The sequence below is a fragment of the Giraffa tippelskirchi genome, chromosome 2 (assembly GCF_054371585.1).
Source record: "Giraffa tippelskirchi isolate mGirTip1 chromosome 2, T2T-mGirTip1v1.2.pri, whole genome shotgun sequence".
Lineage (NCBI taxonomy): Eukaryota > Metazoa > Chordata > Mammalia > Artiodactyla > Giraffidae > Giraffa > Giraffa tippelskirchi.
Genome location: NC_137276.1, coordinates 128,742,158 through 128,769,945, shown reverse-complemented (window position 1 = coordinate 128,769,945; position 27,788 = coordinate 128,742,158). Strand labels below are relative to the sequence as shown.

General features: G+C 43.5%; 1 protein-coding gene and 1 long non-coding RNA gene across 2 annotated transcripts; both read left to right on the top strand.

Annotated features, from left to right (window-relative positions):
• Positions 1-875: 875 nt before the first annotated feature.
• LOC145538523 (uncharacterized) lies at positions 876-2,247 on the top strand. Its single transcript, XR_014076975.1, has 2 exons — positions 876-1,280; positions 2,128-2,247. It is a non-coding gene; the product is annotated as an uncharacterized LOC145538523 (long non-coding RNA).
• Positions 2,248-23,448: 21,201 nt separating this feature from the next.
• Positions 23,449-26,893, top strand: LOC145538518 (P2Y purinoceptor 3-like). The gene is made up of 3 exons (XM_081570700.1): positions 23,449-23,571; positions 24,610-24,728; positions 25,655-26,893. The coding sequence occupies exons 1-3, from the start codon at positions 23,502-23,504 to the stop codon at positions 26,708-26,710; spliced, it is 1,245 nt and encodes a 414-aa protein (XP_081426826.1). The 5' UTR covers positions 23,449-23,501; the 3' UTR covers positions 26,711-26,893.
• The last annotated feature ends 895 nt before the right edge of the window (positions 26,894-27,788 follow it).

Below are 27,788 nucleotides of genomic sequence, written 5' to 3'. Positions count from 1 at the left end.
AGTAATAAGATAGAAAGTAATCACCTGGGGAATTTTGCTCATTGGATATCATGGGTGGATGGGCTTAGATGAAGGGCCATATTGTAATCACCTATTATCAGAAGAAAGTTTTTGAATAAGGAGGTAAGAATTTGCCCTGTTGGGGAAATTAGCTAAGATTAAAAAGGGTCTCAATGAAATAGGCAATTACTATGAAATATGGCCCCAGCATATGCTGGCCTCAGGGACATACCACTGTGGAACGTGGTACAAAAGCCAGGCAACATAGGTATGGCAGCACCAACAGGAGAAAGCTGGACAGACCTCTTCACTTGGTTCTCTAAACAAAGACAAAGCCAAGAAAAAAGGAGGGACTGTGTAAATGATCCTCAGTCAGTCATTCTTCAGTGACTGAAAACCTCAAGTCTGACAGCACCAGTTTCTTTTGCTAAAGACCACCATCTGGAGTGAAATTGCCTCATCCCATCAGCATTAGGGCCCTCATTATTCTTGACAGGGCCTTTTTTTTTTTTAATGTGTCTCAACTCCCAAAGACGATGCAAGAAGTGTATGTACAAGCCCACACCAGAATAATGCTGGCTTGTGCCATCCATGGTCAGATGCACAGACACCTGCATGACTGTGCCCCCAGCCCCGACAGGCTGGAGGTGGGAAAGTGCCAGAAGGATGCCTGAGTACAGCTGAGCGTGGTTGTATCTGAGACGCAGCCCCTCACATCCATCATGTTGGCAGAGCAATCCCATCTGAGCAGAAACACCTGGAAATCAAAGAGCAGAGCAACATTGTTGGTCCTACAATGCCGGTCCCATAGTTATCACAAAAGGAGGTGGGGCAATCTTGCCAGCACAGCTTGCCTGCTCTCAGCCCCACACTCTGATCTACTTGCCACCATATCCCTGATGCTCCAAACAGCAGAAGTTATAATGTTGGCAGAACTAAAGCAGAGTTGAAGCTGTGCTGCTATTGAACATGATGAACTAGCCATAGAAACTGGAGGCATAGGGATGGGGAGGGGACACAATGACAAAGAAGCTGCCAGAAGACAAAGGGGAAGGAATGTAGAAGAGCCACATTCCTCCTGCCCGCCCCACCCTCAACCCCATTCCTCTTGAGCGGTAGCTACACAAGTAATTAGCCAGCCACTTTCCTCAACACTAGGGTTCCTGGAGTACTGCTCAGTGCCTGGTATTAGGACACCAAGAGGATAGTTGTTTCTGATAAAATGGGGAGGCAGAAAGAATCTTGAGAGAGGTTTCAGAGCAGAAGCCAGATTTGAGCAGGTCAGTAATAACAATGAGAATAACAGCTAAATGTACTGTGTGTTTACATAGCTTAATTAACTGTTAACTGCTTATGTGGATTATATAATTTAATATAATTATAAAATTAATTAGACAGGAAGGAAGGTACATACAGAAAGCATTGCAGAAGGGAAAGGTAAGGACGAGAGAAAGTGTCGAGAGAAAGTGTCATGTTCAGGAAATGGTGAGATAGAAAAAATAAGGAGCAGGTGAGAGACGAATCGTGCTGGGGTAGCATATTCTTCTCAGAAGCCTCTCTTGGCAGTTCCCCATTCTGATTACTCACTGTATATTACCCCCTCCACATTTAAAATGCACACTTTGTTGAAAGTGCCTGTCGGGATTACAGGTAGCTGGAAGCATCAGACACCTAAAATAATAGACAGGTGGCAGTTTATTGATCTTTCACGGAGAAGCCCAGGGGTAGCGGCCCAGGGCCGTGTCGCAGTCCCGTAAATGCAGGGCCCCCCAGTCGCCCTCAGACTCTGCTCCACCATTCCTAGGTTCGGCCCTCATCTGTGTGGTCCAGCATGGTCATGGAAGCCCCAGCAATTACATTCAGATCCCGTGAGCAAGAAGAAAACATGAAAAAGAAAGGCTGAAGGAGACATAACCAATGTATAAGGGAGGTTCTAGAAACTTCCTTTTACCCAGGATGGTCTAGACTTGGCACTGGCCCTTGGCACTGGCAAGGGAACCTGAGAGATACATCTTTACCCTGGGTGGCCAACTAAAAACTGGAATTCTGTTACTGAGGAAGGAGGAGATGTGGGGGGACATCTACTAGCCTCTGTCCATAAACATTTATTTAATCTCTTGTTTCTAGGGCATTTTCTTTGACTCAACCAGATCACAACTTCCTTAAGAATAAGGACTGTCTTCTACTCTTTAATGTGTTTCAAGGCATCTAATGCATACCAAGCATCCAATAAATGATGTAGGAAAAGAACTGATGAGTGACAAATGAAACAAGCAAATTCTTATAAATCTTTGTGGTGTTTATGGAGATGATTTTCACAGCTGAGCTCCACACAAATAGTGTGACCATAAGATAATGATACTGATTTCTTTTTCCAGTATGTATCATGGAAAGATACTTTCTAAAAGCCATGATTATAATACCATTAGAAACAGAATTTTGTTTAAACAATCAAACCAGACCCCATGTAACAAAGAAGAGCTCATATTCAGAGCAATCTTCAGAGCCCACTGCATATTCTCTTTTACAGTAACCAATGGTGCTGAATCCTCTATCCTGTGAGGGTGTGTTTGGAATTTGGAAAAGTGATCCAGAACCAACTCTGATGAATAATAAGCTAGATAATTCAACTATATCACACCATTTTTAAAAATTATAATGATAAAGTAACTAGTCTAAATTCTTCATGTGCTTTTTAAATGCCTGTGAAAAGTAATTTCAGGAGTGCAATTCCTAAAATATTTTAAACAATGCTGAATTAGCTAAATGTCATAATTAGTAGTTACTTATGTTACATTATTTTGGTAGAATAATAACACAGACATGTTAAGCATATTAGCATAAAAGTGATATATTTATATGTATCCATACGTGTGTATTACATATACATACATACCTATAGCCTGTTATTTAATGAACAGGATTATACATTATGGATAATGCAAATTACCATTTTATATTCTTTGTATATATACACAAACATATGCTACATATATAGATACACATATACATATATGCACACACATGTATGTATGTATGTATGTATCCTCCTTATTATTTGGCAAACAGGATTATGTAAAATGGATAAGCAAAATATTTACCAATCCAGGCCTTCCACAGTATAAAGCGTTTACTAGGTTCAACATTATCACCAATAGTTACTGAAAAAGCAAACCAAAACAAGCAAATAAAAAGAAAATACACTGATAGGCAAATAAAAATACAGTACCAATATAATCAGTTTAAATCAAATAATGTCTTTTGAGAGAAAGCAAAGGCATTTTGCAGACATCAATTTTCCTAGGGGAAAACACAGGCCACATCTCTTCTGCCAGCAATTCTTGGCTATTTATGCAATGCTGAGCCATTATCTGATATGTGGAGAATTTTATATTAACCACAAGGAAAAAATTGAATCAATAATGCTGCTTAGAATGGACACAGCACTTCTCATCTTCCTAGCACTTTACCAACATTGATGAATTAAGCCTCTCGTGGTCCCAGTGAAACTAAAACACAGTTATACTCTTTCACTCAGGAAAAGAGATAGAGATAGGAAGTCAAGTCAATTGTCCTCAGCTCTATAAGGGTTAGGGTCAGGGCAAGGACCAAGGCAAGAACCGGCGTGTGGAGTCAAGAGGACCACACCCAGCACACTCAAGCCTCCCACCCCAGAGAACAGTGGACTCGAAGGTCGGGCGCCCCACTGTCTGAGCGAGTGTGGAAAATTTGTTTTCAAGTCAAATATCTATCAATAAACACACATTGATTTTCTTTAATTATCTCCACAAAGCAGACTTGATTCTGAAGAACTTTTGTGATTTGAAAAATGTATCACCTATTTGTCAGACATGTATAATTTATGAAAGCCCTTTCACTCTGGGTCTGAGTCCAAAACCGACAATTTGTGAGTCATTAACATGTTATTAGATATACCCTATTAAGATCTGCAGACTTCCAGCCCCTTACTCAAAGACACTACTTAAATCTTCACTTGCATTATTAAGCTCAGAGGATTCTGACTCAAACACCACCCAATGAATTCTTTCTAAGAGACTGCCTGATACAATGAAACTATCCAAAAAATTATCCTTACTTCTATAATTAAAGCCTTTAGTTTAAAACAAGCATGCTTTACATGGAATGTATTTCAGTAACTTCCCATGCATAGTGCATGCTGATACTGGTATTAAACTCAACAGAAAATCTTAGGAATCTTTATTACCAATAGATGCTCTTGATTTGGAAGACAGATTGTCTACTTTGCAGGTAACTGACTTAAAAATAACTACTAAAACTTAATTCATGAGGCAACAGCTTTCTATTGCTGTCACTAAGTAATATTAAATTTAAGTATGTGCAAAGAACATGATAGGAATTTCTATTAAGTCTGGTAAGATAACTGTATGCCTGTTATTGTCTTATGTATAGCAAAAAATGAGGCAAGAATAGACATTTCCATTCATAAAGAGGGATAACGGGTGTTAAGAGTGTGACATGATTCATTTACTCTCTCCAATTCTAATTTCAAGTTAGTTAGTGAGAGTTAATAAATACATATGGAGCATGTGCCCAGCACTGGGGAACCAGCAGAAAATGGGAACAACACAGACCCTAGTGAGGGGCTCAGGGAAGAGATCCTTGAAGAAGCACCTGGAAGCTTGGGGGCTGAAGGGGAAAGAGGTACAATAGGAAGACAGGCAGAAGCCACTGCCCTGTGAAGACCTGGTGGGAGAGAAGAGGGAATGTGGCAGGAGACAGAAGTCCAAGAGGCAAGGGAAATGCCTGGGGCCGGATGCTACAGGCCACCTGATCTTCATTCTGAGGACAGCAGGCAGCTACAGGAGGATTTTGAGCATGGGGCTGCCAGAAGCAAGGGGAGGGGCTCAAGGACACCTGAAAAAGAAAATCATGATGAATGATGTTTTTAAATTAAAAACAAAGAAGAAATCATCTTCTCAAAACCCCATGAAGATTACTCATCTTCTAGAGGTTGTTTTCCACATGCAATTCTATGATACCTCTCTGAAGTTGGTATGAGAAAAAAGGGGGAAACGGAGAAAGGGAATGACTGTTTTAATATTATTTCCCATATACCAAAAAGCATTAAAAAAACAATAACAGATACCCCCATGCCCACCAGCAAGATTTAGTCAAGGTTAATATCTAATAACATTTGATGTGGTTTTTTTTTTTGTTTTTATGAGATCTTATTTTTGATAAATAAAACAAGTTATAGACAAAAACTAATTTCCCCAAAGGGGACAATTATTTTGAAATTATTGTGTATCCTTCTTTTACATTTTACTTTTACTATAAATATGTATACCTATATATAATTTGGAGTCTCTTATGTTTTTAAACTTGAAATGGTTTCATACTGTATGTATAATTGTGCCACTTTCTTTTTTTAACCCAACATGTTTTTGAGATATTTTCATATTGATACATGTTGTTCTAATTCATTCACTTTAACTGCTGCCTAAATACTGTATGATTATAGCACAATACATTGATCATTTCTCCTATTGGTGAATATTTAGGCATTCTTTTTTTTTCCTGAACTCAAGCAATAACTGCAGTGAACATCCTTGCATTTTTCTATCTCCTGCTGCACATGTGTGAGAGCTTCTCTGAGGGACAATGTTTATGTAAAATGTTTTAACACATTACAGGAAGGTTGTCCACTAAATTGAACTAATATTTTAATTGTTAGTAGTGACAACAATGACAGTGACATGTTTAGGTTACAGGGAATAGTTCAAAGCCACCATTTTCAGGACACAAATTCAAAAATGAATGAAATCAATTTTGTAGAAATGAAGAATGGGCATTTAGAGGTCAACCAGAACTTGGTCAAGTTTTTAATTCAGTGGCTGAAGCTCTGCAGGGTCTGATCTAAACTGAAAATCTGGTTGAAAGAGCTAAGCATTTCTAATTTAAGATATATGCCAAGTAGACCTAAAGAGCAAAGAAAAACGGGAATAGAGGTACCAAGAGAAAAAAAATCCTGACATGTTCAGGTTAGCATCTCACTGAATAAGTTTCCCAAACCCCTGAGGCTCATCCAACATGAAGAATTATATAGAATTATCTATAGATCGATGAGATTTTTCAAGATCTTATTTTTCTTTCCTAATTTTTTTCTTTCCCAAAACTAACAATCTTGGGCCAGGCTGGAGTCAGGATTTCCATTCACTTCCTAGTGCTGCTTTTTTCATCATCACTCATCAAGAAAACTCAAACAGCCACCTTGTCAGAACTTGCCCTTTGGCTAAGTGAATTGAGAATGAAAAACCCTTCTAAACTGAACAGCAGTCCCATGTGGGCGAGTGGAAAGGCTTCAGTGGGAAGAAATTAAGTACAAAATCCATTCCCTCTAAGGCTGACTAAGGGTGAAAAGTCTTTCATCTCCCCACCTGCCTACAAAATGCAGAGCAATGCTTTCTAATAGCCCAAAGAGACCCTGAAAATCACACCCTCAATAGTACCAATACTGCCACCCAGATATACCACTTGGCATGTACCTGGAGTCAGTGGAACACAGATGTTTTTTATTTTCAATGAAATTGGAGATCCTCTCATTTAAACCCTATGTTTTGCAGAAATGGAAGTCCAGTGATACTAAACACCTTGTTGAGGCTTACTCAGTAACTATCGGTATACAGACTCCAAATTCTCTATATCCTGGGCTTTGTCTTGCATTATGTGGCTTTTTATATACTGTTAGTACATGATGACAATTAAAAATATTCATTCTTTATTAAATTTTCATTACTAGAAGTTTGCCGAAAATTTTCAAGAACAGTACTTTCTGATCATTAGAAACTTCCTGTGGAAGATTATATTAACATTCTCAATCATTTGCTCTGCCTCCTGGCCCATCGATGCCAGGTTTGACTATGTGATGTGCTTTGGACAATGACATGGCAAGCAGAATTGAAGCGTAGCTTTCTAAGCAGAAGCTTTAAAGGGCATTGCATATTTCCTCTCTTTCTTTTCTTCCCTCTGCTATAAGACAAACGTGTCCCAGACAGGGGCCATTGCCTCTGCCTAGATCCCAAGATGAGGAAGAGACATGGTGAAGAGCTGACCCTTACTCACAATGGCACATGGAGAATGAGAAGCAAATCTTTGCTGTTTTAAGCCATTAGGAGTTCAGGGTTCTTTGTTATTGCAACATCACCTAATGGAAGCTGACTGACAGAGTTACCAACAAACTGAAAATCACAGAAATGGTCAGTCATCACAAAACAACTCATATAAAATTGTGAGTAGCAAGACCAACCTCATAACTGTTTTTGGAGATGAAGACAAGTCATAATCCATTCTTTTTTTCTTTTATGTATTCACTTTCACATTGTACAGAATTTCCAAGAGCAGTGTGGAAAGTTGGCTATGGGATCATTAATAGGTGCTTTTCATGATGTTCTATATCATCACCCATGGCTTCTGGAAAGGAGGCTGAAGAGTAAGGGCCATTGAGAAATTCAACACACAAAGAGCCAAGACTTTGAGGGCTGAAGGCTCAAGCTACTTTTCTCTGTGCCCATCCATGACGGTGGTTCCCCAACAACCACTGTCTCAGAGGCTAGCCTGTCATCGTCTGTATGAACCCAGCAATGAAATCCACCCTGCTGGGGTAAGAGAGGCAGTATGGCCCTCAGCAAAGCAAGTCACTTGTCTCCCTCCCTTCAGGGACAGTACACAGCCCACTCCATCATTCAGCTAAGATCTGTTGAGTGCCAACTATGTACAAAGTGCTGTGAAGCCTGAGGATATAAAAAAGAACAAGACTTCCCTGGTGGTACAGTGGAAAGGAATCTGCCTGCCAATGCAAGGGAAACAGGTTTGATCTCTGGTCTGGAAAGACTCCACATGTCTTGGAGCAACTAAGCTCATGTGCTACAATTACTGAAGCCTGTGTGCCCAGAGCCTGTGCTTTGCCACAAGAGGAGCCACTGCGGTGAGAGGCCCATGCAACTAGAGGGTAGCCCCCATTTATTGCAACTAGAGAAGTCCGCACAGAAACAAAGACCCAGCACAGCCAAAAATAAGTAAATAATTTAAAAGAAAAAATAAGAACAAGACAGACAAGGTCCTTGACCTCAATTAACTTATATTTTAGTGGCATACAGACAAAAACCAAGCAAAGTAATAAAGATTTTGTAAAAAATATGGAAAGTAAATTAGGTGCTATAGGAAGGAATTACAGCCTGAATTGTTTTAGATAGTAAAAAGCCTTCTTAGAACATGATATTTTAGCTGAGATCTGAAGGATGAGATGAATTTGGTCATACAGAGAAAAAACTGGGAAAATGTGCTCCAAGCAGTTGGGGCAGGAATTGTAAACACTCTGGGGCATGGACAAGCGTGATGTGTGCAGGGGGGGCAGACAGGCCTTCAGGGCAGTGAGCTTGTGACTTGGGTCCTGGAACCAAATTCAGCATGAGAATAATCCAAACTGAACGAGAGTCAAGGAATGAACCATGGGTAAACAGGCTATCCAGATGCTTTAAAGCAAGAAGCAGACATTTTTCAGGCTTAACTGAATATTGACTCTCCTTCAATGTGATAACGTGGCTTTGCTGATGCTGAATTTGGTTCAAACCTGGACAACCAAAGGACATAGTACACAGAAGGTTAGGCTAAGCCATGAGATGAGTCCTATGTGTAAAAGACTTAAGGTACAGCCAAAATCTGGCTGCTTGCTTAGACACAGCGGGCCCCTGTCCTGTTCTCTGCGGACATGCCATGGGGGGACTAGCATAGAGGAAAAAGTCCTGCCATAATAGACTGCATCTGCTCCTGGCCTCTGGGGCCACCCCTATTCTGAAAAGTTCCTAGGCTTTGATGACACCAATCAGGGTGTGGTGGGGTGTGTGTATGTGTGTGTGTGTGTGCGTGCGTGTGTATAAGAAAGAGTTTTCTCCTGTTGCATACCCATAGCCCAGCAGACACATTGCAAGTGTGGCTACAGCCCCATAACTAGGGGGTAGAGAGGATGAGATGAGGTTGAAGTGTAGAGAAGGGACAAGACCACACAGGACCTTATAGTCTCTGGGAAGATATTTGGGATTTATTCTGAAGGACAATAGGAAGGCAACAGAATACCTTTAGTAGGGCACAGAGTCTGATTTCTGCTTCATACAGATCATTCTGACCGCTGTGCATGGAGTAGGTAGAAGGAGGCAAGAAGACAAGTGACGAGCACAATTGATGGGGACAAAAGATCCCAGTGCAAACACCAGGGTGGTGGCAATGAGTAGGCAGTGGTGGATGGTGTGACAGATACTTGGTAAGACTTGGTGATGGACTGATGTGGGAAAAGGGAAAATAGAAGAATGAAGAATGATTTCTGGGATGTTGCTTGAATGACTAGATATATCACAGTGCCATTTACTGAAATGATAGAGTGTTCAGCAGAGAGGCAGATTTGGTAGGAGAAAAATGAGGAAATTAGAAGTTCGCTCTTGACCACAGTAGATTGGTAAAATCTACCTAAAATATCCAGATAGTGCCAAGTAGACAATTGGATATACAAGTGTAGAGCTCAGGGCACGGAACAGAGCTGTGGGTATGGAGAAGGAGTTATCAAGACATGGATGGTGAGAAGAAAACAAGCTTCATATATTGTTTAGAAACTGTTCTTCTAGAATCACAAATGTATTTTCCTCAGATAAACTCTACAACAAGAAAGACAAGACAAAGGCTTTAATGGTCGCTGACTAGAAGCTGGGTTTATGAATTTATGTAGAAATAGAGTCATGGGACAAAGTGAGTGAAGTCACTAACAGGGCTGGTGGGCACATGACTGCTTAAGTACATAAATTCTATCTCCTACCCAAACATATTCTAATATATACAATTTCTGATAACAGATATATAGTGAATAAATGGAATTGCCCACAACAGATATGTAAAACAAGCTTTGCAGTTACCATAGCCTCAAGGTTAAAGATTGTAGACCATAGATGATTACAATAAACCTGTATAATCAGGAAGGGAAATATCCCAGGCGAATTCTTTACCTTCTCAGCAAGCAACCCAGCCAGAAATTTAGTTTCACAGGGAGAAAAGCAAGTATTTATAGATCTAACTTTAACAAGACTTTTAACCCACCTGGCTAATACACTTGATGTTTTGTGCCATTATAGTGCATGGTGCGTGCAAAGTCACTTCAGTCCCATTTCTTTGCGACCCTATGGACTGCATCCTGCCAGGCTCCTCTATCCATGGGATTCTCCAGGCAAGAATATTGGCATGGGTTGCCGTGCCCTCCTCCAGGGGATCTTCCAGACCCAGGGATCAAACTCGCTTTTCTAATGTCTCCTGCATTGGCAAGAGGGCTCTTTACCACTAGCACCACCTGGGAAGCCCCATGCCTTTATGGTAACTACTTCTAAATATTCTCATACCTTATCCCTTATGTTCAGAGCAAAGGATAAGGAGTAACTCAATGCTTTGCCTTCTCAGATACACCTTGGTCAACAATCTTTCTTCCTCTCAGAATTTCCCATTAAGTACTATTTCTCATTATATTCCCTGGCCTACTATTTCAATACCATGTATGAGCCAAGGTTTTCTCAAAGTGCTTTGGGCTATGCCCAACTTCTCCTTTCACAATGGACTGGATGAAATTGCCTTGAGAAGAGTACAGTCATAGAAGAAGGGAAGATCTGGAGCTTGGCCACAGGGATATTCAACATTAGAAATCCAGTTGAGGTGAGTAACACAGTGAGCGAGACTGAAAAGAGTGAAGTTGGAGGCATATTAGGAAAGTGCGGTATCAGAAAAACTGCTCTGGGCATTTGCTGTTTTTGCTGTCCCAGACTTAGTCCATTTCTTGTGGTAACAGGAGCTCAAATATGCTTTAGGGGAACCACCCTTTCCTCTCTCTAATACATAGGGTTGAGGTGAACCCAGCTCTCTCTTAGGTGGAGCATTTAACCCCAGCCTGAGCCAATCAATGTCTTCCAACCCCTGGCCATAGTGGTTGGTCCAGGAATGGACACTGAGCTCAGGGTAAGACAACAGGCCCAATCACTGCTAATCCCAGCACTTCCTGGCTGAGGCATAATTTTTCTTGCCAGAGTTGCACATAATTAAATGAGAGAGTGGAGTTTATGGCAGCCATCTTGTCACTATGAGGGGAGAGTATGTTTGAGAATGGAGCCAATTTGGAGAAAATGGAGCCAAGAAATACAATAAAGAAAGTGGCTTAGTAACTCGATCTGAGCTCCTGAATCAGACCATACCTAAACCCAGCATCACCATGACAGTGGTTATATGAGCCAATAAATTATCGCTTAGCTTTGTCACCGTTCTCACCAGCAGTGAAGTCTTAACTAATGGAGAAAGCAAGAGACAAGACATTTCAAGGAGTATTGAACTGCAGTATGATTAGAGGTTTAAATCAAGTCAGAAAACTTGCCAAGTCCAGAGAATTTAGCAACTTGTTGGCTATCGAGAGCCTTGACAAGATCAGTTTTGGTGCGGGGGCAGGTTGGAAACTAGATCTAGGTGGCTCTGTGGAATATCCTCCAAGAATGTGTACTATCAGTCATGGCTTCTAATGGATAAAATGGAGCAGAGAGAGCCCTGAACGGAGAACCAGGAGATCTGGACCTCAGATACGGCAGCCACTAACCAGCTGTGTCTCCTTGGGCAACCTGCTCACTTAATCTCCTGGAGTGTAACAGCTGCCTCATCTATCAAGTGATTACCCCTGCCTTACACCCAGGGTCCCTCTAGCTCTAAAACTCTCAGTATTTCTAAATTTCTCAGTATTTTGTTAAAATTCAGCATACTTGTTCTGTTCTGAAAATTAGTGGAAGGATAAGCCATCCAAATGTACCCAGGTTCCATTAGCAATCTCTCCAATGTTGCTAAGCTAAATCTTCCTTGGTTGCTGTCCATTTCATAATGTCACTTCACTGAAGGTCACATCATGGATGTGCTTGGCTTGGGCAGAGCACTGGGGTGTGTTCATTGTCTCTGGCATTCTAGACTCTCTTCTCTGTGACCATCCACAGCTGACACAGTACCCACGTGTCTTGTTTGGGTTTGTCCACTCTGCTTCTATTCTCATCATTGGTCTCATACAGAAGACACAATTTATGGCCCCATAGTATCTGGCCAGGGGAGTTTCATAGGCCTTTTGAACCTCTGAAAGGAAAAGATATTGGCAGACTCTTCCACTCTTGGGGCTTCCCTAGTAGCTCAGTTGGTAAAGAATCTGCCTGCAATTCCTGGGTCAAGAAGATCTGGTGGAGAAGGGACAGGCTACCCACTCCAGTATTCTTGGGCTTCCTTTGTGGCTTAGCTGGTAAAGAATCCGCCTGCAGTGTGGGAGACCTGGGTTCGATCCCTGGTTTGGGAAGATCCCCTGGAGAAGGGAAAGGCTACCCACTCCAGTATTCTGGCCTGGAGAATTCCATGGACTGTAATAGTCCATGGGGTTGCAAAGAGTCAGACACGACTAAGCGAATTTCACTTTCCCTTTTCCACTCTTGACTTCACACCGTGGGCCTGTCCCATTACAAACTGAACATTGTCCAGGAAGCAAAACATGCAACAAAGGTCAGTGGCTATTAAAAGGCATTCTTCTTATTTAGCTCAATCAGGAACAGGATAGGAGAGGTTAATTTTTCAACAGAATAACATACCGTATACATCAGCACTAACAATGAGGTTTTATTTCCCTGAGTCAGCTTTAAAAATAATGTTGACTTTTATGGTCGATACATTATAGATCACCATATTTATGTCAGAACATATTGGCATGAAAATAAATCAATGAAAATATTAATACGTGAGCCTGTGTTTAAATGAAACCCCTTGCAACTTCACACCTTCCCCTCGTATTTCACTATGGCACTTTCTGAGCCCTCACCTCTGACATGTTTTACTGAACATGACATCGAGGCCTGATTTTACTCTCTGCGACTCCTGTTTTTCATACGTCTTGCATATAATGATGTTCAAAAAATATCCAGTTGGTTCTTTTACCATAAATATACATATCTGCATTCCATCATTAACAGGACTGTCGATTCAAATATATGGTTTATGCATGAACAAAATATCTCAGAGTCAAATCTCTGACTGGTATACTATTAATAAATGAAACTCTCTCTGTTGGAGATCACCTTCAAATACTATGTTTGCTATCGACAATCACTTTTAAGAGTCATGATAAGTTTCTGTTATAAATATGCATTTTAGAAAGCAAGTTCACAATATAGACATTATTAAAGAAAATTGGGTTTAGTGAAAAAGAAAATCCATTCTCTTAAGTGTATCTTCTCTTTCTAACACTCTTCTGTACTCACAGAACATGCCAAGTGCCAGCTGCTAATAGCCCTCTTCTGAGGGGGAATCATCTCTCTCAAAGCCTCCCCAGAAACAGCAACCATCAAGTGTGGCCTGCTCCTACCCCCATGATCCCATCCCAGCAGCCCCTGGGCACCATGAAGGAGCCACCCAGGCAGCCAGCAGGTGTGCAGACCCACAGCGTGCCAGAGGCCTGGTGTGGCAGTCCTATCCAAACAGGAATAATGGTGACCACCTGGTCCAATCAGAGTCTCTTGGGGAAAATTCCCATGTTTCCATGGGCAGAGTTAGCCATCTGCAGCAGTGATGGAAGGCGAAGGAAGCCCAGAGGGAAAGCTGAGTCAGGGGAAGCAAGGAGGAAGCAAGCAGGAACTGAACAGAAAAGCAACGAAATAGAGGAAAAAAAGAAAAGGGTGAAGGTGTCGGTTAGAGCAGCAGAAAAGAGGTCACTAGGGGTACTCCTCAGGTCCTCCCCCATATTTAATTCACCAGCTCCTCCCCCATATTTAATTCACCACCAATTCACATTCATTTCCCTCCTAAATACCCACTGAATACACCCAGAGCTCTCTGGGTGAGGGTGTACGCCCTCACCACTCAGGTCAAAGCTACCATGATGTCCCTCTTGGACTAGAGCAAACACCCTCCACCTGTCTCCAATGCTCCCCCCTCTCCACTCTCTACACAGCATCTAATCTAGTCATGCCATTCTGTGTTTCTTAGACAAAGACACACACACACACACACACACACACACACACACAAACATTAAAGCCTTCAGTAGGAAAAATCAATTCGATCTAAATGGGGAAGGCTTTCATACGCTAATTGGAGAAGGAAATGGCAACCCTCTCCAGTACTCTTGCCTGGAAAATCCCGTGGACAAAGGAGCCTGGTAGGCTAAAGTCCATGGGGTCGCAGAGTCGGACAGGACTGAGCAACTTTACTTCATTTCATATGCTAATACAGAAGAATATCTTTATGACCTCAGGGTAGAGGAGTCTTAAACCAGAGACAAAAGACACAAACCATAAAAGGAATACTGATCATTTCAACTATGTTAAAATTAAGAACTTTGTTTCCTAAAAAGATACATATATATATATATGTGCCCTTAAGTCTGGGAAAGCTGGAGTAGGAAAACAAAGACTTGTAACATGAGTAACAGAAAGTATTTTTATCCAAAATAGGTAAAGAACTCCTAAAACTCAATAACAAAAGGCCAGACAACTCAATTAAAAAAAAAAAAAATGACCAAGAAGAAACTACAAGAATCACTTCACACAAAGAAGCGGGTCCAGACCTAATTAAAATTAAAAGCTTTTGCACAACAAAGGAAACTATAAACAAGGTGAAAAGACAGCCTTCAGAATGGGAGAAAATAATAGCAAATGAAGCAACAGACAAACAATTAATCTCAAAAATATACAAGCAACTCCTGCAGCTGAATTCCAGAAAAATAAACGACCCAATCAAAAAATGGGCCAAAGAACTAAACAGACATTTCTCCAAAGAAGACATACAGATGGCTAACAAACACATGAAAAGATGCTCAACATCACTCATTATTAGAGAAATGCAAATCAAAACCACAATGAGGTACCATTTCACACCAGTCAGAATGGCTGCTATCCAAAAGTCTACAAGCAATAAATGCTGGAGAGGGTGTGGAGAAAAGGGAACCCTCTTACACTGTTGGTGGGAATGCAAACTAGTACAGCCACTATGGAGAACAGTGTGGAGATTCCTTAAAAAACTGGGAATAGAACTGCCATGAGACCCAGCAATCCCACTGCTGGGCATACACACCGAGGAAACCAGAATTGAAAGAGATGCGTGTACCCCAATGTTCATCGCAGCACTGTTTACAATAGCCAGGACATGGAAGCAACCTAGATGTCCATCAGCAGACGAATGGATAGGAAGCTGTGGTACATATACACAATGGAATATTACTCAGCCATTAAAAAAAATACATTTGAATCAGTTCTATTGAGATGGATGAAACTGGAGCCCATAATACAGAGTGAAGTAAGCCAGAAAGAAAAACACCAATACAGTATACTAATGCATATATATGGAATTTGAAAAATGGTAATGATAACCCTATATACGAGACAGAATAAGAGACACAGATGCATAGAACAGTCTTATGGACTCTGAGGGAGAAGGTGAGGGTGGGACGTTCTGGGAGAATAGCATTGAAACATGTATATTATCATATGTGAAACAGAACACCATTCCATGTTTGATGCATGAGACAAATGTTCAGGGCTGGGGCAATGGGATGGCCCAGAGGGATGGGATGGGGAGGGAGGTGGGAGGGGGGTCCAGGATGGGGAACACATGTACAGCCATGGCTGATTCATGTCAATGTATGGCAAAAACTACTACAATACTGTAAACTAATTAGCCCCCAACTAAAGTAAATAAATTTATTAAAAAAAAAAAAAAAAAAGAAGCGGGTCCAGATGCAGCAGGAGCCCCTCTCCCACATAGAAGCAGCACAGAGCATGTGGGGAAGGAGGAGAACACCTCATAGGGCAAAAAAAAAAAAAAATAGGGTTCAGTGAGAAAGTCTTACGCCAGAGGGTAAGAGTAGATGAAGGCAGGTCCTTCCTTCACCAGGTCACTCCCCTTGCCCCTCACCCCTGTTCCCTGGAATTGTTCTCCCGCATACGATGGCACCATATCATCCTCCTTCTCCTCTCTTATGCTGAGAGTCCAGAGCCATTGTGGATTCCTCCCTCCACCCCCTCACCCCACCCTAGCAACACCCTAGCAACAGGAAAGGCTCTGACAGTGGACCCCACACCCATCAGCGTGTTAGTGCTGTAAATGGCCTTTTAGGGAAGCTGTAAGAGGAGCCTGATGCCTGAGGGTAAGAATGAATGAAGGCAGGGTCCAGAGATACAAGCCGTCTACTCTGCCGATGCCTTGGGCAACTTTACCACTAATTCTTGAGCCCCAGGCTCTGCCACTGATCTCCTCTCTTGCCCCAAACCAAAGCAGCTTTCTACATTTCTGCACACAGCACACAGGCAAAGACTCAGTCCTGATGCGTTTAAAGATCTTTGATGCCAGATGAAAGGACAAGGAAAAAGTTTCCTAAAGATCTCCTTTCAGGGTCATGACTCCAGAGGAAATGGTGGACTTCCAGAGCCACAGGACTTTATAGCTATTTTCACTACACCATTAACGTAAAAAAAAAAATCTGATTTCAAAGTCACTGTGGCGGGGGTGGGGGGGCGGGGGGGGCGTATAACACATTTGTATAGGTGAAGTAAAAGGATTACTTCTTCAGTAGTGATTGTTTTTCCAGACAGTAACATCAGTTTCAGAGCAGCCACCTTCTCTGTTGTGACAATACAATGTCAGAGCAATGCTTCCCAATCACTCCTTGTGTTTACACTAATTTGAAGCTGCCAATTTTGTCAGATCCTTGTCAACAGAAAACAAAAATGTGCAAGCTGCTCTATAAATTAATTATTGAAATTAAGTACTCACAGTCTCTAGATATTCTTCTAAATTATTTAAAGGATCCAATTTGCTTTTCCTTGTGAAAAAATAAAAGCCCTTGCATTCTTATGTTTGGGGACAATTCACACATGGAAAAGCGATCTAGGTACACAGCAGGCATAAGCCCACACTGCAAAAACGTAATACAAAATTATTAAAAGGCTAATCAGCACCTTTTATCTTAAGACTCAAGGTATAGTTTAAAACTAGGTTGCTATGTAGGTCTCATTCTTGAGTTTTATTTTTTCAAGATTTTTTTCTTCTTTGATGTGGACCATTTTTTTAAGTCTTTATTGAATTTGTCACAATATTATTTCCATTTTATGTTTTGGTTTTTTGGCCATGAGGCATGTAGGATCATAGCTCCCCGACCAGGGATCAAACCTGTAACACCTGCATTGGAAGGTGAAGTCTTAACCACTGGACTACCAGGGAAGTCCCTTGACAGTTTTCTAAAACTCAAATCTGTCCTCTCTCTCTTTACCATTATCTCCAGATCATGTTTTTTGAGCTAGGGTTCTGCAATGCAGGAGACCTGGGTTCAATCCCTGGGTCGAGAAGATCCCCTAGAGAAGGAAATGGCAACTCATTCCAGTATTCTTGCCTGGAGCATTCCATGGACAGAGGAGCTTGGTGGGCTACAGTCCATGGGGTCGCACAGAGTCAGACCTGACTGAGTGAGTAACATACTCTGTCATCTATAACAAAGGCACTACCTCTAGTGACTTCAGGGATGACCTGCTTTTCTATTTCCCTTCTTTCTTTGTTATGTGATTAGCCAGGTAAGATGGGGGAAGGTAGCTAAAAAAAAAAGAAAGAAAGAAATCCTCTGGAAACCTGGGAATTTGCTGTCTCTGCTTTGTAAAGGAAGCCCAGGCTTTCCCCAAAACATCACAGATAGGACTTCCATTGAACCTCACTTTGCTCAGCTGTAAAATGGTGGAAATTCAACATTCAAAAAACTAAGATCATGGCATCCGGTCTCATCACTTCATGGTAAATAGATGGGGAAACAATGGAAACAGTGACAGACTTTATTTTCTTGGGCTCCAAAATCACTGCAGATGGTGAAGAACTGACTCAATAGAAAAGACCCTGATGCTGAGAAAGACTGAAGGCAGGAGGAGAAGGGGACAACAGAGGATGAGATGGTTGGATGGCATCACTGACTTGATGGACATAAGTTTGAGAAAGCTCCTGGAGTTAGTGATGGACAGGGAAGCCTGATGTGTTGCACTCCATGGGGTTGCAAAGAGTCAGACATAACTAAGTGACAGAACTGAACCGAACTGAACATGAGGGAAATAATTCCGGCCATTCCTATCTCACAAGATCTTTTAAATCAGTCTCAGCAAGGCTGCTTTCAGCTGATTGCAACACCATTTTATTGTGGGAACCTGTACAAAAAAGATCTTCACAACCCAGATAATCACGATGGTGTGATCACTCACCTAGAGCCAGACATCCTGGAATGTGAAGTCAAGTGGGCCTTAGAAAGCATCACTACGAACAAAGCTAGTGGAGGTGATGGAATTCCAGTTGAGCTATTTCAAATCCTGAAAGGTGATGCTGTAAAAGTGCTGCACTCGATATGCCAGCAAATTTGGAAAACTCCGCAGTGGCCACAGGACTGGAAAAGGTCAGTTTTCGTTCCAATCCCAAAGAAAGGCAATGCCAAGAACGCTCAAACTACCGCACAATTGCACTCATCTCACATGCTAGTAAAGTAGTGCTCAAAATTCTCCAAGCCAGGCTTCAACAATACATGAACCATGAACTTCCAGATGTTCAAGCTGGTTTTAGAAAAGGCAGAGGAACCAGAGATCAAATTGCCAATATCCGCTGGATCATCGAAAAAGCAAGAGAGTTCCAGAAAAACATCTATTTCTGCTTTATTGACTATGCCAAAGCCTTTGACTATGTGGATCACAATAAACTGTGGAAAATTCTGAAAGAGATGGGAATACCAGACCATCTGAACCTGTGTCTTGAGAAACCTGTATGCAGGTCAGGAAGCAACAGTTAGAACTGGACATGGGACAACAGACTGGTTCCAAATAGGAAAAGGAGTACGTCAAGGGTGTATACTGTCACCCTGCTTATTTAACTTATATGCAGAGTACATCATGAGAAACGCTGGGCTGGAAGAAACACAAGCTGGAATCAAGATTGCTGGGGGAAATATCAATAACCACAGATATGCAGATGACACGACCCTTATGGCAGAAAGTGAAGGAGAACTAAAGAGCCTCTTGATGAAAGTGAAAGAGGAGAGTGAAAAAGTTGGCTTAAAGCTCAACGTTGAGCAAACTAAGATAATGGCATCTGGTCCCATCACTTCATGGGAAATAGATGGAGAAACAGTGGAAACAGTGTCAAACTTTATTTTGGGGGGCTCTAAAATCACTGCTGATGGTGATTGCAGCCATGAAATTAAAAGACGCTTACTCCTTGGAAGGAAGGTTATGACCAACCTAGATAGCATATTTAAAAGCAGAGACATTACTCTGCCAACAAAGGTCCGTCTAGTGAAGGCTGTGGTTTTTCCAGTAGTCATGTATGGATGTGTGAGTTGGACGGTGAAAAAAGCTGAGTGCCGAAGAATTGATGCTTTTGAACTGTGGTGTTGGAGAAGACTCTTGAGAGTCCCTTGGACTGCAAGGAGATCCAACCAGCCCATCCTAAAGGAGATCAGTCCTGGGTATTCATTGGAAGGAATGATGTTGAAGCTGAAACTCTAATACTTTGGCCACCTCATGCGAAGAGTTGACTCATTGGAAAAGACCCTAATGCTGGGAAGGTTTGAGGGCAGGAGGAGAAGGGGACGACAGAGGATGAGATGGCTGGATGGCATCACCGACTCGATGGACATGGGTTTGGGTCAATTCCGTGAGTTGGTGATGGACAGGAAGGCCTGGCGTGCTGCAATTCATGGGGTTGCAAAGAGTCGGACACGACTGAGCGACTGAACTGAACTGAACATAGTAACTTTACATAAAAGACCAGTAGGAGGTGGTTTAGTTGGTGGGATTTTCTGTATGTCCTCAATGAATTATATCCATTCACAACTACTAGGCCTGGACCTAAAACCAACCCCAATTCCTGCTTTCGTTTGGAGGGAAAAAATTATAAACTGTCTGTCAGTCTTCATTGCCACCTAGTGGTTCATTGGCCAAATAACACCAAACTATCCAGTGGATTTGAAACACAGGAAAAGTAATTCAAAGTAAACTACTAACTCCTGTAATCCACCACTTAATTAAATGTACCATGGGGCCCCATTAAAACCTTATTGAAAGACAAATTATGTTGTGAATATGAAAAATATAAATTTCTAATTCATCTTTATAAATTAAGAAATCTTTATAAATTAAGTAATGTATACATTACATTAGCTCTTTTTGGTTGCACCATGCAGCATGTGGCATCTTAGTTCCCCAACCAGGGATCAAACCACCACCCCCTTCAGTGGAAGCACAGAGTCTTAACCACTGGGCCACCAGGGAAGTTCCCAAACCTCCATACTGTTTTGCACACCACTGTGGAAGGGGCATCATAGGGGTGGAGAGTGGGAGGGACAAACTACTGGGTGTAAGACAGGCTCAAGGATTTACTCTACAACACAGGGAACACAGCCAGTATTTTGTAATAACTTTTAATGGAGCGTAACCTTTAAAAATTGTATTAAAAATAAAAATTCTAAAGAAACGCATCTATTTATCAATAGTTTTTCAGAATAACTTGTAAAAACAAATTTACTGTCTGAAAGCATTTAAAAGACTCCATTAAGTAGCTCCATTTCTCTAAGAAAGGTCCCTAGATATAGGTAAAATATTAAAATCAATTTATAGGTTAAACACATGTAGAATACAAGAGTGGCATTCAAAAATGGAAATAAGAAATGTCCACTTCTTTGGCCCAAAATCTTTTTTAAGGGAGATCTTATTTTCTCATTTCAACAGCCACTCCTCCACAACTGAAAGCAGTAATATTTTCTTGTTATTTAAATTTATTCATAACTTTTCCCTTTTCTGAACTCTTGAAATATGTATCTTACAGATACTTGTCAAAGGAGAAAGAAGAGCCCTTTCTTCATCTTGGCTGAGTCATTTCTCTGGGTAGTGGTAACTATTTAAAACCATGAAAATGATAAAGACTTCCCTATTCCCATGGAAGAAGAAGAACTAAAGAGCCTCTTGATGAAAGTGAAAGAGGAGAGTGAAAAAGTTGGCTTAAAGCTCAACATTCAGAAAACTAAGATCATGGCACCTGGTCCCATCACTTCATAGCAAATAGATGGGGAGACAATGGAAACAATGACAGACTTTATTTTTTTGGCTCCAAAATTACTGAAGATGGTGACTGCAGCCATGAAATTAAAAGATGCTTGCTCCTTGGAAGAAAAGCTATGACCAACATAGACAGCATTTTAAAAAGCAGAGACATTACTTTGCCAACAAAGGTCCATCTAGTCAAAGTTATGGTTTTTCAGTAGTCATGTATGGATGTGAGAGTTGGACTATAAAGAAAGCTGAGCACTGAAGAATTGATGCTTTTGAACTGTGGTGTTGGAGAAGACTCTTGAGAGTCCCTTGGACTGCAAGGAGATCCAACCAGTCCATCCTAAAGGAAATCAGTCCTGAATATTCATTGGAAAGACTGTTGCTGAAGCTGAAACTCCAATACTTTGGCCACCTGATGCGAAGAAATGATTCATTGGAAAAGACCTGATGCTGGGAAAGATTGAAGGCAGGAGGAGAAGGGGACAACAGAGGATAAGATGATTGGATGGCATCACTGACTTGATGCACATAAGTTTGAGCAAGCTCTGGGAGTTAGTGATGGACAGGGAAGCCTGGTGTGCTGCAGTCAATGGGGTCACAAAGAGTCAGACACAACTGAGCAACTGAACTAACTGACTGATTCCCGTGGAAAGATATCCATCATGGTACTCAGAGGTCATTGCTCCATGGATGATTACCCAAGGCTCCTGTTTAGCAGGGAGCCAGAAACAGGCCCAGGCTCTTGGAGACTCACAATGGGAAGAACTTTAGGCTGAAGCCCTTGGACCCATCTAACCCATTCAGGATTATCACTTCATTATTTCCTCAAGGCCCTTATCCCCACTGAGTCCAACAGTGAAAAAAATTCCAACCCTAATCATATCAGTCTTGTTGAAAGGCCTTGAAGAAATGGCAACAAAGAGGAGAAAACGCATGACACACTCACTTTCTAGAAGTGAGGATGTCTCTTCTGAGAATTTCATTCATCGTGAAAACGGTCCCCCAAATTCTCTTCTCCTATAAAACCCCAGGCTGCTTCTCTTCCATTCTAGGTCTTTCCGCTTTTGCTGTGAACAGCTACATAGCCCTTCAACACTGCTTCCCAATGAACGGAGGAAGCTAGGAGTTCTAGAGAGACAGGAGAAAAGTCAGGGGATTGCAGAGGCTAGAAAAGCGGCTTCAAGAATGAGGTGCTCAACATCGTCCCAGATTTTGGCGAGTGAATTAACCCATTATAGTCTGCGTTTTGCTCCTTCCTTTCTCCGTGATAGCAGCCTCAATGATGCACTGGTTCAAACATTGTGTAGCTCTCTTACCTGATGCCTTGACTAAGGATGGTCAGTTCAGTTCAGTTCAGTTCAGTCGCTCAGTCGTGTCCGACTCTCTGCGACCCCATGAATTGCAGCACGCCAGGCCTCTCTGTCCATCACCAACTCCCGGAGTCTACCCAAACCCATGTTCATCGAGTCGGTGATGCCATCCAACCATCTCATCCTCTGTCGTCCCCTTCTCCTCCCGCCCCCAATCCTACCCAGCATTAGGGTCTTTTCCAATGAGTCAACCCTTAGCATGAGCTGGCCAAAGTATTGGAGTTTCAGCTTCAACATCAGACCTTCCAATGAACACCCAGGATTGATCTCTTTTAGGATGGATTGATTGGATCTCCTTGCAGTCCAAGGGACTCTCAAGAGTCTTCTCCAACACCACCGTTCAAAAGCATCAATTCTGCGGCGCTCAGCCTTCTTCACCGTCCAACTCTCACATCCATACATGACCACTGGAAAAACCATAGCCTTGACTAGATGGACTTTTGTTGGCAAAGTAATGTCTCTGCTTTTAAACATTTAAAAAATTAAAAAAGGATGGTCAACCTGTCACTTAAACAGCTGTCCCTCCAGACTGAGTAAGGTCTTCTCAGGTGGTGCTGGTGGTAAAGACCCCACCTGCCAATGCAGGTAGACATAAGAGACATGGGTTCGATCCCTGGGTTGGGAAGATCCCCTTGCGGAGGACATAGCAACCCACTCCAGTATTCTTGCGTGGAGAATCCCTATGCACAGAGGAGCCTGGTGGGTTAAAGTCCACGGGGTCACAAAGACCCATCAGAAGGCCATAGCCAGGAAGAAAAGTGACCTTGTCTGTTATGAAGTGGTAATGCCACACTCACCCACTCACCCTCCCACATAAGCCAAAGAGCTCAGTCAGAGCACCGTAGTCTCTAGGAGGAGGAGAAGGAAAGGTGGGAACAGAACCAGAACCTGTTGGGTCACCCCATTATGACACCCTGTGTGCCTTTCTTCCAGCTGATTCTCCCAACAACCTCACCAGGTTACAGCTGCAGAGACCGTGGCTTGGAGAAAGAAGATGGCGTGCTCCTTCACACTGTACTCACAGTCCCTGCCGAGCTGGGATTGGAGGGCTTCTTACCGCAGTGGTGAGGGGGCAGAAACCCACAGCCCACCTCAGAAGCAAGCCCTCCACACTGGAGGGCCTAGCTAGCCCTGCAGGGGTGTCTCCTCTGACTCAAGGCTTCCTCACAGTAAAATAGATCTAGTGCTTCATCCCCAAGGTTGCTCAGAGGACTAAACGAAATCACAGTGTGAACTGGCGGGCCCGAGCCAGCACTGAACCAGGCCAGTGCCACGCCTCAGCATACCCCTGAGAGCCCACACCGAGCTGGGAAGGCAGGTTTGCTGAAAATAACTAAGCACTGGCCAGCCCTCCACGTGAAAGATGATAGGGGACAAAATGAATGAAAATATCATTCTTTCTATGAATACTCACCCAGCCAAAAAGCTGTGCTCTCCCAGTCAGGCGGATCTTAAAGTCAGTCAACAAGCCCCTTGCCTCAGAACATCGGTCCCAGCCTTCAAGCTTCAGGCTTCAGCTCAGTAACTGGCCTCACCCACCCCCCAACCCCCAGCCTCAGGTATACCCTCAACTCCTCCTCTGGCTCATGCCCCATGTTCAATGGGTCCCATCGTTCCTGCCTCAGAAGTGCCTCTGGGATCAAGTCCTCTCTCCTCATCAACCCACATGGCCTCACTGGGGTCCTGAGCATCTCTCACCTGCAGGCACTGCACGGGCCCCCTTACAGTCTGACTGCTCCAGGCTTGCTTCTGGGCTGCTGCCGGGCCTTCCTCCCACATTGCCTTACCCATCACTGTCCTGCTTACGCACATCCATCCTCCTTAACGCATCCTTGGAGTTCAGCCCCCACACAGGTCATCCCGCCATCCCAGGACTCTTCAGCTCTGTCTCCTTGTGTGTGCTATGCCTCCAACCCCACTCCTCAAATGCCCTTCACCCTTTTTTCCCAGCAAGCTCCTCTTGGTTCTCCCAAGCAGCTCCCGTGGCAGCCAACCCAAGTCTTCACTCGACTCCCTCAGCACCCTGTTGGTTTTTGCAGCACCTGCAGACCATTTCCCACACTGCAATGAAATCAGCTGTATCTGCTTGTCTTCCCTACCAGATTATCAGAGCCTGGAGAGCAAGTGCTGTATCCATCTTTTCTCCGTAGTGCCTGATCAACAGATGTTCCATAAGTGCTTGTTGACTGATAGAATGCATGAGGTCTCTGTTCCTTCTGCTGTGAGTAAAGATCTTTATGTTACAGTTTACCCCCAAATTATCCTACGTACACTTTTCCCTCTTTCCCTGTATTAACTCATCTTTCTGAAGATGAACTCCAAGAAATCAACTTCTTGGCAAGTTCAGGCTTCATCTCAGGCACCCCTATGGGCCTTGTGCTGGCTGATTTCCCATTGTATCAGGCTCCACACACAGCTGCCTCAGCTCTGTGCCTCTGCCTGTTGGATCTGCTTTGTCAGCGGGGACGAGGGTAAGAAAGAAGCTGCACCTGGCTTCACAGCTCAGATGTGTTTTCTTGGATGTCCAGGATGCTGAGGTGTTTAACAAGCAAATCAGCCTCAGGATTCAAATACGCAGTTAATAAATCCTGAAAGAGATACAAATCAAAATCCTCTCGCAGAGCGTGTAGGCAAAACCCATGGTTTCCCTAATCCTCCCTAACCCTCAAGGATCACTTTCTGCTCCCACCAAGGCATGTATGTGGGGTTAGGGCCAGGTTGCAGGAAATACAGCCCTCTACGGATGCACCAGAATCTTCGGCTGGAAGAGGTCCTCTTGGAGGTTTCCTAAGTCTATGCAAAGTAGTCTAGCCAAAGAACAAGTCACAGCGCTGGAGGTGGTGTGCCCTGTTTAAATGACAGCAGCACCTTTTCCTGCCACCATGTGTATCCGAGCTTCCTATCAATCCAGCCTGGAGCCAAGGCACACAAGTCAGGGTAAGGGAGGCCCTGTGGACCTGGTAAGTTGAAAAGCCCTCCTTTAAAGACTGCTTTGCCCTTGGTGTTAGCTTTATTTTTTTTTCACTAGCACTGGTCTCTCTCAAACAAGGACACTGACCAGACTTCAGGAGTTAATGCCAAGTCAAGGCAGAAACTAACACTCAGCTGAGGCCGTGATGCTCTGCTATCCACTCTGTCTCCTCCCAGGGGAAGGACAAGCAGAAAGAGCTGTGTTCCCCCGGGGAGATGGAGCAGCTGGACACCAACATCTCAGAGAAAGGAAGATCCTGCCATCTCTCAGAGGACTACAAGCGAATCTACCTCTCCCTGACCTACAGCATCATCTTTGTGCTGGGGCTGCCCCTGAATGGCGTCGTCCTGTGGCTCTCCTGGCGCCAAACCAAGCGCTGGAGCTGTGCCACCATCTACCTGGTGAACCTGATGGTGGCGGATCTGCTGTACATATCGACACTGCCCTTCCTCATCATCACCTACTCCCTGGAAGACACCTGGCCCTTCGGGGAGCTGCTCTGCAAGCTGGTGCGCTTCCTGTTCTACGCCAACCTCTACAGCAGCGTCCTGCTGCTGACCTGCATCTCCGTGCACCGCTTCCTGGGTGTGTGCCACCCGCTGCGCTCACTGTCTTACCGGACCCGCCGGCACGCCCTGCTGGGCGCCACGGCCACATGGACTCTGGTGGTCGTCCAACTGCTGCCCACCCTGATCTTCTCCCACACAGACGACATTGACGGCCAGATGATCTGCTATGACACGACCAGTGCAGATCACTTTGACAAGTTTTTTGTCTATAGCATGGTCCTGATGTTGTCTAGCTTTGTCCTGCCCTCCTTGGTCATCCTGGTGTGCTACTCACTGATGGTCAGGAGCCTGGCCACACCAGTGGAGACTCTCACGAGGGTGGGTGGCATGGCCCGGGCCAAGTCCATCCGGACCATCCTGCTGGTGTGTGGCCTCTTCGCCCTCTGCTTCGTGCCCTTCCACGTCTCGCGCTCCCTCTACATCACGCTCCGTTTCCTGTCCTCAGCCAACTGCCAGCTCCTGACAGTGGTCAGCCTGGCCTACAAGATATGGAGGCCTCTGGTGAGCCTGAGCAGCTGTCTCAACCCAGTCCTCTACTTTCTGTCAGGTGGGAACAGAGTCAGGCTCTTCCAGGAACTGGGGCACAATAAGGTGGGTGAGCAACCAGCTGGAGCCAAGGGACAGAGACCCGGGGGTGGGCCGGTCTGGGTCCTGCCAAGATGAAGTTCAGGGAGCAAGCTCCAAGATGTTGACAACCACTCGTCTGAACAGAGTCACAAGCTAGTGGGAGAGAGACTCCCACTAGGTCTCCTAGTGGTGTCCTGAAAGGATTTTAATTTTGATGCTAAGTGATTTTAAAATAAGAATATGAAAAGAGCTACCACCACAAAGGAAAACTTTCTTAATGAAGCTGACATTTCTCTCTCGTCATTCAGATTTCAGCTCACACGTCACCTTCTCCAAAGCCACTCCTGCCACTCTAGCCAACGCTGACCTCTCTCCCCCTAAACCAATCAATCTCCATCATATTTCCCGATTTCTTGTCATTATTGTAACACTTGTTAGGACCTCGACTTGTGCGTTTCCTTATTCATGGTCTCTTCCCCCTAGAATGGAGGCTCCAATAGGACAGGGACCTCATCTGAGAGCTGTCCCCTAACAACAGCCTCCACAGCAGGGCCCAGCACACAGTACAACAGGGGCTGAATGAAGAAGTGGAAGGCTGGCTGGATAGATGGAGCCCTTAATACGTAAGAGCACTTTATAAGAAATACCTCGTTTAATCCTCCCAACAGTCCCTGGAGGCAGGAGCTATTGTTAGCCCCTCGGACAGATCAGGAAACTGAAGCGCAGAGCTTAAAGTAGCTTACCCAAGGTCACCCAGCTGGAGAACGCCCAAATCATAGTGCTGGATGGCAGCTTTGAACCCAGGCACTGGCTCTGAGGAACACAGCCCTAAGATTGAAGCAGATGGCGCAAGCCAAATACTCATGAAGAGCTGGCTGAGTTTTCGTTGTACCAGCTCACCTGTTTACATTAACTGCTGTGATCTGAAGACAACTGTAGCGGTCCCCAACCTTTTTGGCACCAGGGACTGGTTTCATGGAAGACAATTTTTCCATGGAGCAGGGGTAGGAAGGGATGGTTTCAGGGTGATTCAAGTGCATTTATTGTGCACTTTATTTCTATGATTATTACATCAGCTCTACCTCAGAGCATCAGGCATTAGATCCTAGAGTTTGGGGACCCCCAGTACACAGTACGTGCTCTTTTACTACGCTTCTTAACCAGTGTTCTGGTT